The following is a 16,110-nucleotide window of genomic DNA, read 5'->3' as shown; positions in this document are numbered from 1 at the left end:
CCCTGTTCGGAGCCTCACCGTGAGCGCGTGGGCTCAGTAAACTCGCCCATTTTTTGCTCAAGAATCGTGGCTTTATTTGCCGTGATTCACTAAATAACAGGACAGTTGCTTCTTGATTCGCTCCAGTCGCCTTCCTTCCGTTCATTTCACATGCAGTAAAACATAGACATTCAAGAAGCACGAACCCTTGCTGTCAGGTCCTAACTGAATTTCGGTAACCAACCCTAAATGTGGGTCTAATTTACAGAGCTGATTTATCTGAAAATTATTTTTATGAATTAAACCAGTCACCATAATTGAAAGATCGAAAAGTCATGTCTAATTGTCAAAGATCTGGAAAGAGGAGCCAGACCTCTGTCCATAAAACACTGGTTTGGAGAGAGGAGGTTAGACTCTGGTCTGGGTTCTTTTTTGTGTTTGATGGCAGATTAAAAGCCTGTATTTATGTTCATTTACAAATTAACAATAAGATAGGGTGACCAAATATCCGTTTTCCCCGGACATGTCAGTTTTTTGCGTCCTGTTCTGGGCGTCCGAGTTTTTTTGTTTTTTAAGTGATGGAAATGTCCAGGTTTTCATTACGGTTCATTGGGGCCATTAAACTGAGCATCTCTCTTAGTTCTCTGTGACTCAGAAGGAGCGACAGACACAGACAGTCGGTCGGTCTGCAACATGCCGAAATGCAAATGCATATTTAACAATGACTTGTACAAGAAATTCTCCGTTTTCCATCCCGTCCGTAAAGGAGCCCTACAGCGCAGAGTCCCGCACGGCTCCATTTTTGGAGACCTGCAGTACAGGACCGCACCCAGTTCTTTATCAAACTTTTACGCTGCCTACACCATGGACTGAACCAAGACTAAACGAAGACTAACCTAGGACTGATTCCAGGACCGAAGAGGAGGACTAATCCAGGACTGAACTAGGACTAAAACAGGACTAAACCAGAACTGAACCAGGAATCACTGTGGGGACGGGCTCGGAGGTGACCGCAGGAGAAAGGACCGGCTCAGCTCCGCACCTCACGAAGGTAAGCGCGGCTGTCGCCTGATCGCATTTTGTGGACAAACTGCTCGGCGTTCTCTCTCTTAAATCCAAGATTAGTCCTGGTTTAGACCTGGTTTACTGCTGACCCACCCGTGTGTAATTACTACCCGCCCGTAATACGCAATACGCGTTCATGCGCAAAATAAAAGCAGGTAAAATTGCACACAAAAAAATCTGCGAAACAGCGAGACCGTGAAAGATGAACCGCAATATAGCGAGGGACGACTGTAGCTCAATGTCGAGCGCCCACCTCCCACCCCCGATAAGGTGTCCGGGTTTTCACAAACAGAAATATCACCCTACACTAAGAGACATTAAAAATATAAACAGGATCAACCCTTTATCATTTTAAAATAACAAAAATCTCCCCATTATTGCAAAGGAAAATGTACACACGATAAATATTGAAGCCCAAAAATATATTGTTCCAGCTTTCATATATAAAACGATAAATGATTTTTGATAATTGATAGTGACGGGCCTAGCGTTACCCGCGTGTTACTGGTGTGTTACTTGTGAACCTGCATTACCTGCGTGCCCACGCCGCCAAAGCCTGTGTTGGTCCCGAAGAGGCCGGTGGTGGTGCCGAACCCGGAGGTGGTGGTCTGAGTCGCGCCAAACAGACCTCCAGACTGAGTGGGGGCAGTGCTCCCAAACAGGCCCTGAACGGAGCAGAGGGAGAGAACGCACACGTTTGAATCAACAGACACACCTGGACCCTCTGCTTTTAGATCGAAAATGAAGACGTCTTGTGCTTGTGTCTGCTCTGCTTTAGGGTTGTCACTCGGTATGTCTCTAGTCGACCGGGAATTTATTTAGATGATTACAGCCGTTGATTTTGATACTAAAAGAATACCCGATACAGATTTTGACCAAAACTAAGTATCATTGTAAAAGTGTGACAAAAAATATGAGTAGTTTTAGTATTGATTTTTGAGTATTCCACTTTGATTTTTAACATATTTGACAATCCTAGTCCCATATAAATACTCTATAAATCTAAATAAAATGATTAGATGACAAAATGTTTGGTCGACTACGATACGGATACGCACGGAGGCTTCTGTCCATCCTCTGTGTTGCTCTGTCCATCATTCAGTCCCTCTCCTCAGAACATGTGGAATCTTACTGAGAGAGCTGAACACGAGCTGGACACTGAGGACAGTAGTGAACACAACTGAACATTGGAGGCTCAACTTAAAAAAAAAAAAAACTAGAACCAGCAGCAATAAGTGTTTCTCGAGCCTAATTTTTCTTGGCTCTTTTCCAACAGATGTGATCTAAAAATTGCAGTGGAAACTTCCATGTTTAGTTGTTAATCTATTTCATAGTTTTGTGCAACGCAACCACGAGAGGGCGCCAAAAGTCAGTTTAACAGAACACAGCCTTGACATCAGAAAAGTTTAGAAGTATAGATGCAGTGACGGTTACTTCACTTGGAACATATGGATCGGTTTATGCACAAAAAAATGAATAAATAAACAAATAAATAAGCCTTTTTGCGAGGTCGTTCACATTTCCAATTAAATGCGACTTGTATGTGACTCCAGTGTGAACATTAAACGGCCCAAAATTGTCCCACATGAGCACTGGAGACACGACGACGTCAACCGCAGCGAGCGTGCTGTGTTTACGGAAGTTGTCCAAAAATGGAGGCGAGCATTGAGCACCTGGAGAATTTAAAGTTCCTCTCGTACCGGAGCCAGAACATGAACAACTTACTTGTTTTAAGGAGGAGATTGAGAAGGAGAAGGACGAGGTTTTTGGCCGTGGTGTTTTGTGGGACAGTCCGATGAAAGGAACATGTGGATGTGGAGACGGTTCATTAACATTTTTTCGTATGACGCGAAGAACGTTTGTGTACATTTGTGTCTTGTTGATAACGTGTAGGTGGATGAATGCGCTTTGGCCGTTCAGACTGAAGTCACATGTCAAAAGATCAGATATGTATCGGTTTCAGGACCACATTTCGAAGTGGCCTGGGTCACATTTGAAAAAATCGGATCTGTGTCGTTCAGACTGTCATTAAAAGATCAGATACAGGTCACATGGGGTAAAAAAAAAATCTGATTTGGGTCACTTCAGGCTGCAGTGTGGACGTAATCTAAGAGCCACTGTGGATAATATCTACACTTCCCCATGATCCACCCAACATCTTCCTCCACTGTACTGATGTTTACTCATTGCTGCCGGTGCCAGAAATTAAGAATTTTTTGCGCATACTCTAAATTAGACGTTTATTCATATTACATGAGTTCACGTTGTGTTTTTTCCCCCTCCCTCCATTTAAAATTGCACTGCTCAAGGTTGAGTTTACAAAAAAAAAAAAAAAAAGGCTAATGAAATTTAAGATCTTTGTGAAAAAACAAAGACTTGGACAAAATAATTTAAGACTTTTTAAGGCCTTAATTTAGGAACATGAAATTTAAGACCTTTTTCAGACTTTTAAGACCCTGCGGCTGCCCTGTAAACAAAAGGCGCAGACATTCGGAAATAATCATAACAGCCTAATGAGAATTTAACAGGACGGTGTAGTTGAGTGAAATAGACACTAAAATTCCATGACTTTCCCAGGATTTCCATGACCGCAGGAATGTCTGTGCCCGTACCATGCTGGAGGTGTTGGCCGGTCCCATGGAGGCGGTGTTCCCGAAGGAGAAGCCGGTGCTCTGCGTGGTGGTGGGTTGACCGAAGGGTTTGAAGAGGCTGGCGCTCGGTGCCGGCTGAGGCTGCGGCTGCCCAAACAGAGTCCCCGTGGTGGCGCCGAATCCTCCTGTACCTGCGACCGGAGGGCAAAGGTCAGACACTGGATCTACAACTGCCAGTGTTCATGGAGTCGAGGGATCCACCTATATGGATTTTTCTGAGCCAATGTCAATATCCGATGTTTGGCCCCAGCAGCAGACCAATAACCAATATTTGCTGATACTGATTTATTTAGCTTTAAAAATCCATAGATGTTCATGAATTTATGTTAAGTTGAAGTAATAGTCCAAAATTTACTTTTCTCAGTTGTAAAAATCACAACAAAATGTATTTAACTGGGATATAAAATAATTTGACATTTAACATAAAAACATGCTCGAGTTACATACCGTGGCTTTAAGGAAATCTACTCATCTAGATAGAAAATACAACATATAAGAAGTTTGGTCTGTGAAAGCCTCCCAAATAAAATGATCTAACAGTCTTGAGTGAATACAGTATTTAAATAGTTTTAGTCCTTAATCCCAGGTCGAATCTCAGTGTTTTAACATTTTCTCAACATTACAGTAAAGATCGTTTGCGTACTGGTGCCAAAGGTGGCCTTGTTACCCCCAAAGGAGAAGCTGGTGTTGGGGGCAGAGGCGCCGAACAGCCCAGTGGAGGCGCTGGAGGTGGCGGTGTTTGCCCCAAACAGAGAACCCGCAGCTGGGGCCATGGGGTTGGACGGACCCTTCCTACCGGCCTGGTAATCTTCCATTCGCAGCTCCTAAAAGAACATAGGGACATGAGTAAAACTCATTTTGAGAACATGATTTTTCAATGTATCTGGGACTAAGTTATTTAAAAGTCCAAATAATATCTAAAGGCTCTGTATAAGATTATTGTTATTATGTAGTGAAGGCTTCCAGACAGATGACAGAGACAGATTTCTTCTTTTTTTGAATACAGCAGCTACAACACACAACAGCAACAACATTCAATCTATTTGTTTGTTGTCAAGATGGTAGTTTAAATGCATTGTGCATCCTGTACAGTTCTTTTCTAAATAAAGTACATCCTGTTACTAAATTTAAACATTTTCAATAACAATTACTTACAAATAAACACACACAATAAAGTTACAACAATTGTATTATTTGCCTTGACTGGGATCTAGAATACAGTTCTTCAGTACTTGAATACGTGGACACATTGGAGCTGCAACGACTCATCGATGTAATCGACAACGTCCACTCGGAAAATACGTTGACGGCTGTAAAGTGTCGATGTATCGCCTTTAGAGCCGTGTCTTTAATGAATGTATATCTATATATAATGGGAACAAGCGCACTCTGAACATCTCATCAGCACGACACCGCAGACTGTACGGGCGCAGCACTATAAACCGGGACGAGGGGCTTTGTTACTCACACACACCTGGGATACTGTCCTGAGGAAGACGGACAAATGATGGATTTGTTTCACATTTGCCACAAAAAAACAAACCCAAAACACCAATTCCACGATAACGTTTGGTTTTGGCTCGAGATATGAAAGAGCGAGAAGGGACCAGACTGATCCCTCTGTATAAAAACGAAACAAAACACAGAAACATATCGGTCTGGATTTGCAGGCGAATGTTCTCCTAATGTCAACATTCAAATATAAACCTGGAGTGTTATTTAAAACTGAACATATTTCTCAAATCAAGTGTTTCAAATCCTGTGACCGTGTTCCTTCCTGCTCACTATAAACCATATGCGGCGCGACCTTTGACCTACCTCCAGGGACTTGTTCTCGTACTCCTTCATGGCGGTGATGCACTGGTGTTTGGTGTTGATGCTCGTGGTCACGCCGGCCTTCACCATCGTGTCGCTGCCGGTCGGAGCCTGGACACGACAGAGGGGAAAAGGGTTTTGTGATGAGGCTCCGATCTAAACTAAACGCTCCCGACTTTAGGTAAATGTTAAAAGGATAACAGCTCTCCTCTGTCTCTGCTGCGTTTTCATACTAGAGATACAATACAGATCTGAAACACAGGATTTCTTCTCTGCAACATGAATATAGCAGAGTTGGACCTTTAGAAGAAGAGAAGTTTTCCTTCTGTGTTTGCTCGTTTGTATCCAAGTGTTTATGACCAGTTAGACTCCAAATCTCCTCGACTGTACAGAGATCATTTATCTGACAAATAAAAATACACGAAAACACCTTCATTCTGTTAAGATCATGTTTAAAAGTATCAGACAATCCGTGTGTCATTCGTTCATTCATTTTTCAAAATAAAACCAAAAATAAGAAAACGAAAAACAACTATTTTCTTCATTATTTGTCTAGAACAGTGATTCTCAACCACCGTGCCGCGGCACACTAGTGTGCCGTGAGAGATGATCCAATATCACTTTTTTAAAAATTAAAATTTATTAATTATTACCTGCAAATATTATGTCATTGTCGAGTGTCCCTGTTGTAGTACAGTGTAGTATATAATGACTGGCAGAGTGATCTAATATTCGTCCGGGTGGCGACAGGCAGCTAATTGCCTCGTTCCTTTAAAGCAGAGGTGCTCAATACGTCGATCCCGATCTACCAGTCGATCGCCAAGGTCGTGTGGGTAGATCGCCGTGTCTCGTCTCGGACTCGCGTTTGGACTCGGTCTTGTCTCTCACTCAAGGTCTGACACACAACAAGTGTGATCATATTTCATTACGGCCGCTACTACAGGTGTGCCAGAGCGTGTGGGGCGTCTCAGTGCAGCCTGTGCGCTCATTTGAAACCCGCAGACTCTACGGCGCATCACAAACACACACGCTCCCTATGCACGGCTCGTCTGCAACAGCGTGTGCCCTCGTGTACCAGCGTGCATCACAGGGCAGGTTCAACTTCCTAAACATCCTACCTGTCCATCTGCCTCACGTCAGCACGCCGCCCCTCGCCTTTTCACGCTCTCACCTTCTTGCGTACGGCGAACACAAGCCCCTCCCACAGTGCGGCTGATTAGAAGAGCAAGACGAAAAGTGGAGCAAAAACCAGTCTAAATTTGTGTTCCAGTGTTGGCACAAAACAGGTCTACAGCATAGAGCGGATCTACAGAACAGACCTACTGCCACATTTGGCTGAAGTTTGTCTAACAAAAGTGCACAAATGCATCTGTGTTTGTCACGATGTGCGTTCGGTTTGGTAAATGTGCAGAGGCTGGTAAATATCACTGCAAAACCAGAAAAGAATGCAACTCCAGTTTGGAACTTTAAAAAAACAGGTTTAAAAATCTTCCTTCACTTTTTCCACAGTTTTGTGTAAAGTGCCAGAGGAAGTTCTCTTAAAGAAGAGGTTCTCAAACTGTGGGTGAGGGTCCAAAAAAGGGGCACAGAGTGTTTCAGTGCAGTTTGTTTGGCTTTGTATTAGGTAGATCTTTATGACTTGGTCATTTTGTAAGTAGATTGCATGCTGAAAAAGTGTGAGCACCCCTGCTTTAAAAGAATTAGTAACACGTGCGTGGTGACAGTCATGGAAAAGTTTTTAAAATGGACAAATGCGAACTCCGAAATGGGCCCTGGACAAGATTCTGACCCAGAAGAAGAGCTTTTCAAGCTTAACTGCTATAAAAACTAAAAACAGAGAGAGACTGAGAGCTGTTGATGAAGAGCTTCATGTGTGTCTTTCTTCTATTCCTGCCAGGATATCAGCTTTGTGTTCATCTAAACAGGCGCAGGTCTCACACTGAGTAAGTAGAAATTAATGTAGAAATTATATTGTAATTAAATATACTATATAGTGTCATTTTGTAACATTTTGGTTAGTGGTGTGCCGCAAGATTTTTCCAATGTAAAAAACGTGCCGTGGCTCAAAAAAGGTTGAGAAACACTGGTCTAGAAAAACCAAAATGAAAAAACAGATAACGATTCACTTTTTTCAGTTTTCGATTCTGTGTTTAAATGAAAAATAGTTTCTCCTTTCTGTGACTTAAACTGCGATGCTGGACTGAACCTGATCTAAACTTGGTCTAAATCAGAACTGACCCAGGACTAAACCAAACCGGTCTCAGCCCCGGTCTCAGCCCCGGTCTCAGCCCCGGTCTCAGCCCCGGTCTCAGCCCCGGTCTCAGCCCCGGTCTCAGCCCCGGTCTCAGCCCCGGTCTCAGCCCCGGATCACTCAACAGTTTACGCAGGGGTGCACCTCCTGATGTTTAGCCCTGGTTCAGCCCTGGTTCAGCCCTGGTTCAGCCCTGGTTCAGCCCTGGTTCAGACCTGGTTCAGACCTGGTTCAGTCCTGGTTTAGTCCTGGTTCAGTCCTGGTTTAGTCCTGGTTCAGTCCTGGTTTAGTCCTGGTTTAGCCTGTACACGACGCAAAAGTCTAGCATCGCAATTTAAGTCACGGAAAAGCGAAACAAACATCCGTTTTTTCTAACACAAACTCGAAAACTGAAAAAAAAAAAAATCATTATCTGTTTTTTCATTTTGGTTTTGGAGACAAATAATGAAGAAAATTGTTGTTTTTTCATTTTCTTATTTTTGGTTTTATGTTGAAAAAAGGATGAAACAGATTTCAGACAAATGTGTTTAAATTTTGCTGAACTTCTGGACACAGTTCTCCCTGATGTATTTTACAGCAGCTCTCTACTTTCTGTAATGTTGAACTTTTCTTTGACAGTTGTTTCTTGATTAGTGTAAAATTATAATTTATAGTTACAACATGTATTATCCCACTAAATTACACCAGCATAAGAAAATCACAAAACCTGTCACTTTAACCCATTTCTGTGAGTGAAATGAGTCTGCAATCGAGTCTGTATGTGCATTTTGTAAAGTGACGGTTGTATATTATGAACAGTGAACAGTTGGATATTATGTGGAGTCTTGTGGTTAGTTCATACATTAAACTTGACGGTGGTCCCGGGCTGCTGTGCTGTGGCGTTGAACCCCGAGCCTCCGAACAGAGAGCTGGAGGGACCGAACGGGTTGGACGTAGTGTTGGCGGAACCAAACACGCTGCTCGTGCTTGTGCCAAAACCTGAGACAAAAACAAGATACGAATCAAAAAACCACCAGTACACACACACGTTCTTCATTAGAGTTGTCAAAAGTGTTGAAAATCAGACACTAAACGATAATAAAACTGGTATCGAAACTAGATACTCATTTTACAAAAACCCTCACAAAAACTGTTAATTTTAACTGAGTTAATTGTTTTTACACTCCATGATTCTGTCTCATATAGAGTGTTGCAGAACCACATGGTCACTCGCTGCTGCACAAAACTCAAACCCATCGAATCACTTTTTTAAAAAGCCATAAAAAATATTGGACAAGAAACCACTCTCATTTCACCACTGCACTATTTTAGACAAGTACAATCTGCTTCATTTTAATAATTTTGTTGATTTTAAATATAGATGTTTTTTCTGTAGTTTTGGATGGACTTGCCCCTCCTCCGTTACTGGATTTGATTAAAGTAAAGACCGTCAGAGGGAACTAGGGCCACAACCCGGGGGAACTGTGAGCTCCACACAGATGCACCACATTCAGACAAAGTGTGTTTCAGTCAGAGGCACAAAATTTTGGAACAGTCAGTCACTATCAATAAGAGAAACTCCAACACTGGACACTTTCAAATCCTACTTGAAACAGTGACTAACGGAAAACCAGACCTTAGACACTTTTAGTTTATTGTTGTTTTTCTCTGTAAAATTTCTGGTGTCACCTGCCGAGGGACGACAGATGGAAATTCTTGCTATAATCCATCATATTTCGATGCGTCACTGTTAATGATTGAAATCTGGCTCAAAGCTGACTTAAACTGGACTCCTTTATTTCTCTTTCTGCTTTTAAATGTAAACTGAAGGTAATTTTTAAAGACATGTGTAAATGTTTTACTAATGAAACGAAAGGAGATTTTTAGAGACTGATGTAAATGTTTGTTTTATGTTTTAATGAATGATGTTGAGTGTCTAATTGTTTTAACTCCCCTTCCCCTTCCCTTGGCTGCTTTGGCAAGCCCAGGCCAACACTGTAAATAAGAAGTTGTTCTTAATGTTTTGCCTGGTAAAATAAAGGTTAAATAAATAAATATTTACACTGCAGTGTTGTAGATGTTCATTAATTTAATATGCTATCCCTATTCAATAAATAAATAAATTTGAATGGGTATCGCTACAAAAAAAAGGTCCCATTCTCAGGACAGGAATGAACCTTTCCTGAATAGTTTTAGAATGATCTTGAGCTGTATCAGAACAAGTATAAGAGCACACAGACTAGTGTACGTCCATGGACCACTGTGGAACCTACCTGCAGCACTGAGGGATTACACAGAATACAAGGAATACTAAGGAATAAGCTTGATACTCTATACCAGGGTTCTTCAACATTTTTCAGGCTAGGGACAACCAAACAGATGGAGAGCTGGAGCAGGGACCCCCTACTATACATATGTCATACAGTTGTGTTTTATAATAAATTGGGCCTAATGTCGTGTATAAACAGCTACTCTATTATTGTACGTTCAACACTAGGCGGGTGTTTCATCAAATTTGTTTAACAAGTCCAGGCTTATCCTGAAATCCTGAGCTGAAACTCGCTCCATCTCCAGTTTATGCCTCAAGTCGTTCCATGACAGAGAAGGCCAGGGCAATGGAGCAATGACATCACGGAAAATGGGCTCAAAGTGTGACTTTTTTTAACGATCTGACTAAACGAGAGAGGAGCCACAGCGCGCACGGACAAGAGTTTGATTTGGGCCGTGGAACTTTTCCGGTCATTCTGATCTGAGGAGCGAGAGGAAAGAAGAAGAAGAAGAGGAAGAAGAGGAAAAAGAGGAAGAAGAAGAAGAAGAGGAAGAGGAGGAAGAAGAGGAAGAAGAAGAAAAATAGGAAGAAGAAGAAGAGGAAGAAGACGACGACGACTCCTCTCCCGGTCGCTCCGTGGACAGAGAGGAAGCTGCCGTGGAGTGTGGAGCCTGGTTAATGCGCTCAGGAATTAAGTTGCCTCAGTTCTCACTCCTTCCCGATGGGCGAGCACACGTGCAAAGCTTAATTTCCGCTGTGTGTAAAAGTGAAGTTGTAACAGAACTCTTCACATGTAGCCTAACAAGAAATGATGAAATCCGTGCCAACGTGTTTTCCGTTTGACAGAGAGCGGAGAGACGAGGGAATGAAGAGAGAGAGAGACAGATGTGATGAAGGAGCAAACTGATAAAACCCACTGAAAACCAGTTCATCCTTCAAAAAAGAAGAAATACAGTGTTTCCCACAGCACTTTATAGTTAAGGCAGCCACCTTGACTACGTCCCTCTGAAACAAAACTACAGCCGTTGCACGTAATCCCTCCTCACTTTTTTGATAGCACCGCCTTGCCTAACCAATTTTCTGTGGGAAACATTGAAATATATATATGTATAAAAGTCTAATCAACCAAAAATTTTGTGATCCCCCCTGCAGTTCCTTCACAACCCCCCTGTTGAAGACCTCTGCTCTGTACTGATTCTGATACTAAGATGGTAATTTAAAAAAAACTCTTAGGATGTGATTTTCAACATTAAATTGCAATACTTCCTTGTATATTACCATGTGGTCTTATATCTGTGTAATATCTCAGTCGTCCAGTTCAAAGGAGTGTCTAGTTCCGCTACTAGTTTTACTATTGATTAGTTTCTGATTTTCAATACTGTCGACTCTTCTGAGTTCATTTATAAATGTGTAAAATCGCAGACTCACTGCCGAAGGAAGTGGGTTTGTTGGCTCCAAACGCATTGTTGTTGGTCGAGAAGAGGCCTCCGGTGGTGCCCGTGTTGGTGCTCCCGAACAGGCTGGTGGAGGTGCCCGTGTTGGCCCCGAAGCCGAAGCCGGAGCTGGTGGAGGAGGTGGCGGGCTGGCTGAAGGTGGTGGAGCCGAACAGACCTCCTGTAAAAGTCCACAGGCTCATGTTAACATAGAGCAGAAGAACCACAGACGGATATCCCAGAGTCGGCAAAGCTCAACATCAAGCTTCCGTTGTGGATCTGTTGAAACTTCACAATGACATCACACTGGGGGATTCTACATGTATCACTATTAGCGAAATTTTCAGCAGTTAACGGATCGACACACACTTAACTGTTTCTACATTTCTTCACAAACCGACACTTGACTGGTGTAAAATTATGATGAACAGTTACCAACAATAAATCCCACACAACCAAGTTAGAATTTTAAAAACATGAATGGGTGAAAGTGCTTTATTGTTTTATTGTACGTTTTTCAATCCGATTCACAGTTTCATTTAGAATTATGCGTTTATACTTGAGTATATTGTGTTTGCGACAAAGTAGTCACTATATTTAGGATGCGACTGAGGCACTGACCAGGTTTATTTTGCGCGGAGCCGAACAGCCCTCCGGTGTTGGTTGTTGCTCCAAAAGCCGACGTCCCAAAGCCTCCGGTCGCCCCAAAGCCTGTGTCTGAAACAGAGAAAGATCGAACAGCTTCAGTCAAGTACGGAGCCGAAATGTGTCCAGATCTGGGCCTGGGTTGGGCCTGAACAATCTGGGAAAACTGTGACTCTTCTGACAAACATTTCAACTGTGATTACATTTGCTATTTCAAGTTTTAATAATAGGATTCTCTTCAGAGCTCATGACCAGGGGAACTGCAATTATAATTACCGTATTTTCCATTTTTCATTAAATGGTCTATTTTCAAACTTTTTTCACAAATAAACCGTGTGGGACTTTAAAGAAAACCCAACAGTGTGATGGGTGAGTGGTTTTGTTTGTTTGTTCGTTCACGGTGACTCTGGGCTTTGTTCAGTTGTGGCGTGTAGGGAGGGTGCTGTCTGGGACCAATGGATTGTTGGCGTGTTCACAGTGACTCAGTTGTTCAGTTGTGTCTAGAAGTGGCACATTGCACTCGCTTTTTCTGTTCGTACCTCTGTTCCGTTCCTCGTCGGCGTGGAGTGATGAGTGTGTCTGTGGGTGTGTTTCGCTGTGCGGTCGCTGTCTGCTCCGTGTGTGTTTGTGTGTTCTGTGGGTGGTGCGGTTTTGTAGTTTACTGAAGTCGTGCTGGGACAGCCGAGTGGATTCGTGTATAGGGCGCTCTGGATTGTGGGGCGCACATTCATTTTTTGAGGTGTTGGAGGCTTTTGAGCGCAACCTATAGCCCAGAAAATATGGTATAATTTTTTCGTGGGCCTGAGTTTGACATGTCTAATATAGAGAGTCTAAGCCTTATAACATGTTCACACGAACTATCGGCCCTTATCGGCAAGATTTAAGCCAATATTTATACTGTCTCCAAGTGTCCATATCGGCCTGGCCCGACTGGTAACTGTACTCGGCCGTACCCACATTGCTCTACTAACATACAGTATTAGTATTTACCGTGTGATCTGATGTAAACAGTTGACCTCGTTGCCTTCACAGCCGAGTCTGTTTGGGAATAAGACGGCAGGCTTTGGCACCACCACGACCTGTCATCTGTGTTTGTGTGTCTGCGTGTTCTGTGGGTGGTGCGGCTTTGTAGTTTACTGAAGTCGTGCTGGGACACCCGAGTGGATTGGTGTATAGGGTGCTCTGGATTGTGGGGCGCACGGTCGTTTTTTGATGGGGTTGGAGGCTTAAGAGCACATCTAATAGCCCGGAAAATACAGTAAAAGTCGTCAAACTACCGGGTTAAACAGGATAATTTGTTAAGGTAGTTCAAAAATTTTACTCTTTCTGATTTGCTAATTGTTTCCATTTCAAGTGCAATTTCGATTAAACTGATTATTCTTGCAGCTCTATCCAGGATCCTGGTCCAGACAGAATCCTGAACCTCCACTGCAATATTCCCACACACATTCAGTAATACATTTGAGACTCACTCTGCTGTCCAAAGGTGGAGGAGGTGCCGAAGCCCCCGGTGGTGCCTCCTCCAAACGGAGTCCCAAACGACTTGTTGAACATCTTCCCTCCTGCTCATGCACCTCCTAAAAACAGAAATATCACAAACGTGTTAAACAGAACTGACAACCAGAGTCAGGTGGAACTCAGTTACATTTTTTGAGTACTTTTCTAAGAGCATACTTTTACTTGTAGTAACAGTATTATTTATTTTATTGTATTTCTTTTTATTTATTTATTTATTATAATTACTTGAACTGTTTGCATCAGTTTGCTTTCCATTTGCTATTTTTATGCTTTTTGTATTGTTCATTGCTGCTTGTACTTTGTAAACTGTGTTTTAAAAAGTGCTTTATACATTTACTACTACTACTTTCACTTTTTTGTTCAAGTTTTGGTTTGGTTACTCTTCCCACTGTGAGTAAGTTTACAAGTGTGTTGAAAATATGAAATGATCTGAACATTTGTTCAAATCATTTGTAGTTGTTGTAGTTGACTGTATCATTAGAAGTAATTATTGATAAATCGCAATATATCATCCATTGATCTAGTATTGGGATGTATCGGGATATATTGAATCGTGACATGTGAATCATGATATGTATCATATCGTTAGACTAAAGGCAGAATACCAAATGATGACTCCAAAGCAAAACTTTAGTGTGCTTGAGCTACCTCTAAATATTAACCAATCAGGCTGATATTTTACATGGAACATTTTTGTCATGGGTTAGACTCAAATACAACATCGGGAGGAAAGAAATTTGAAACATTTATGATTAAGTGGACCACCCTTATGTCACAGCTACATTAAAAAGAGGATAAAAACAGCCATGGGTTATTTTTTTCAAGTATTTTGGGGTAAAACCGAGACTAGGACGTGATGTTTACTGGTTAATGTGACCCGCCGCCACACGTGGGTCTCCCCCCCAAACTGAACCGAAGACCTTTGTGAAAAAAATAAGACTTGGACAACATAATTTAAGACTTTTTAAGACTTTTAAGACCTCGCAGCTACTCTGTATGTACTAGAGGTGTAAGAAAAAAATCGATTCAGTGATATATCGTGATACTTCATTGCACAATTCTCGAATCGATTCAAAATGCATCCGAATCAATTTTTTAAATAATATTTTTTCACAAAAATTCATTAATTGCATTCACTGTTTTCATGATTATAAAAAAAACCAAAACATTATATTTCATACAATTGTGTTGTAGGTGTAGTTGACTGTATTATTAGAAGTAATTATTGATAAATCGCAATATATCATCCATTGATTTAGTATCGGGATGTATCGGGATAAGGTGAATCGTGATATACTGAATCATGATATGTATCGTATTGTTAGACTAAAGGCAATGCACACCACTAGTATTTACCTTTTATAAGAATGTGTCATCATTTAATACACTGTGAATGCCAAATGACGACTCCAAAGCAAAACTTTACCTCTAAATATTAACCAATCAGGCTGATATTTTACATGGAACATTTTTGTCATGGGTTAGACTCAAATACAACATCGGGAGGAAAGAAATTTGAAACATTTATGATTAAGTGGACCACCCTAATGTCGCAGCTACATTAAAAAGAGGATAAAAACAGCCATGGGTTATTTTTTTTCAAGTATTTTGGGGTAAAACTGAAACTAGGACGTGATGTTTACTGGTTAACGTGACCCTCCGCCACACGTGGGTCTCCCCCCCAAACCGAACCTGACAGTCTCCGGGATAAAAACACCGGGTCCGGGCTGACCGTACGGGTATGAGCGCTTCTGCTTCTCAGGATGTTTCGGTACGAGAGCTGAAACTTGTTTGTCGAGATCTGCTTTTACAAAAGTGAAAACATCCGTAGCTTTTAGCATTAGCTTCATTAGACAACATCCCCCGACACAAGCGAAATAAAACCAAAACTAAAACAGCACACGTGCCAACATTACGCACGAGTAAAACTATAAAGAGACGTGTTTATATTCTCACCTAATCACGTGTTGTTGAAGTTATAAGCGGCTTCTCTGCTAAGTTACCAACTAGCATCGCGGGCTAGACCCAAACCTTGTACCGTGTCGCTCAGAAACGGGACTAAATGCGTGGCGTGCGGGTTTACCTGGTGTCTCACGTTGCCCGGAGTGTCGCAGTGTTTCGGGGAGTTTTTTTATTCGAGTCTGGAAAAACTGCGGCGCCGATGATAAGGTTTTATCTTCAGACGCACACTTAGCGCGTTAGCTTTAGCCGCTTAGCTCATCGCCGCCGCGGAGGGAAAACTGACGGACGAAAAGAGACTTACGCTCATTCAAACGTCATCACGCACATTGCACACACGGCCGATTGTTTTTTTTTTTTTTTTTTTTTTGTTGTTTTTTTTTAATACAAACAAATACGCCACCTTATAAAAGTAAAACGGAACTGAAAATAAACTAAATGTATAAAATGTATATAAAATATTTACATATAAACATAACTTGTAAAGCGTGCCGGAATGGAGGCAGCGGGAGGCTAAAGTGAAGAGAAACAATGTGATTTTTTTGT

At 41.9% G+C, this 16,110-nt stretch overlaps 1 protein-coding gene across 3 annotated transcripts in view; it reads right to left on the bottom strand.

Moving 5' to 3' along the window:
* The window catches only part of nup98 (nucleoporin 98 and 96 precursor), a 49,846-nt gene extending 33,975 nt beyond the window's left edge, over positions 1-15,871 (bottom strand). The window contains exons 1-9 of one of the 3 annotated variants that reach the window (XM_055148804.1): positions 15,689-15,871; positions 13,560-13,664; positions 12,064-12,159; positions 11,438-11,623; positions 8,603-8,739; positions 5,514-5,621; positions 4,339-4,519; positions 3,657-3,826; positions 1,578-1,709 (exon numbers count right to left, since the gene is read on the bottom strand). In XM_055148804.1, coding sequence (XP_055004779.1) covers positions 1,578-1,709; positions 3,657-3,826; positions 4,339-4,519; positions 5,514-5,621; positions 8,603-8,739; positions 11,438-11,623; positions 12,064-12,159; positions 13,560-13,641 — 1,092 coding nt within the window. In that variant the 5' untranslated portion in view covers positions 13,642-13,664; positions 15,689-15,871. Of the gene's footprint in view, positions 1-1,577; positions 1,710-3,656; positions 3,827-4,338; positions 4,520-5,513; positions 5,622-8,602; positions 8,740-11,437; positions 11,624-12,063; positions 12,160-13,559; positions 13,665-15,297; positions 15,474-15,688 lie in introns of those variants that run through there. The other 2 variants (XM_055148807.1, XM_055148805.1) reach the window with 2 other exon arrangements.
* Positions 15,872-16,110: the final 239 nt, after the last annotated feature.

Source organism: Boleophthalmus pectinirostris, unplaced genomic scaffold (genome assembly GCF_026225935.1).
Source record: "Boleophthalmus pectinirostris isolate CB_2022bp ecotype Guang Dong unplaced genomic scaffold, ASM2622593v1 HiC_scaffold_12, whole genome shotgun sequence".
Taxonomy (NCBI): domain Eukaryota; kingdom Metazoa; phylum Chordata; class Actinopteri; order Gobiiformes; family Gobiidae; genus Boleophthalmus; species Boleophthalmus pectinirostris.
This window is presented reverse-complemented; position numbering and strand designations above follow the sequence as displayed.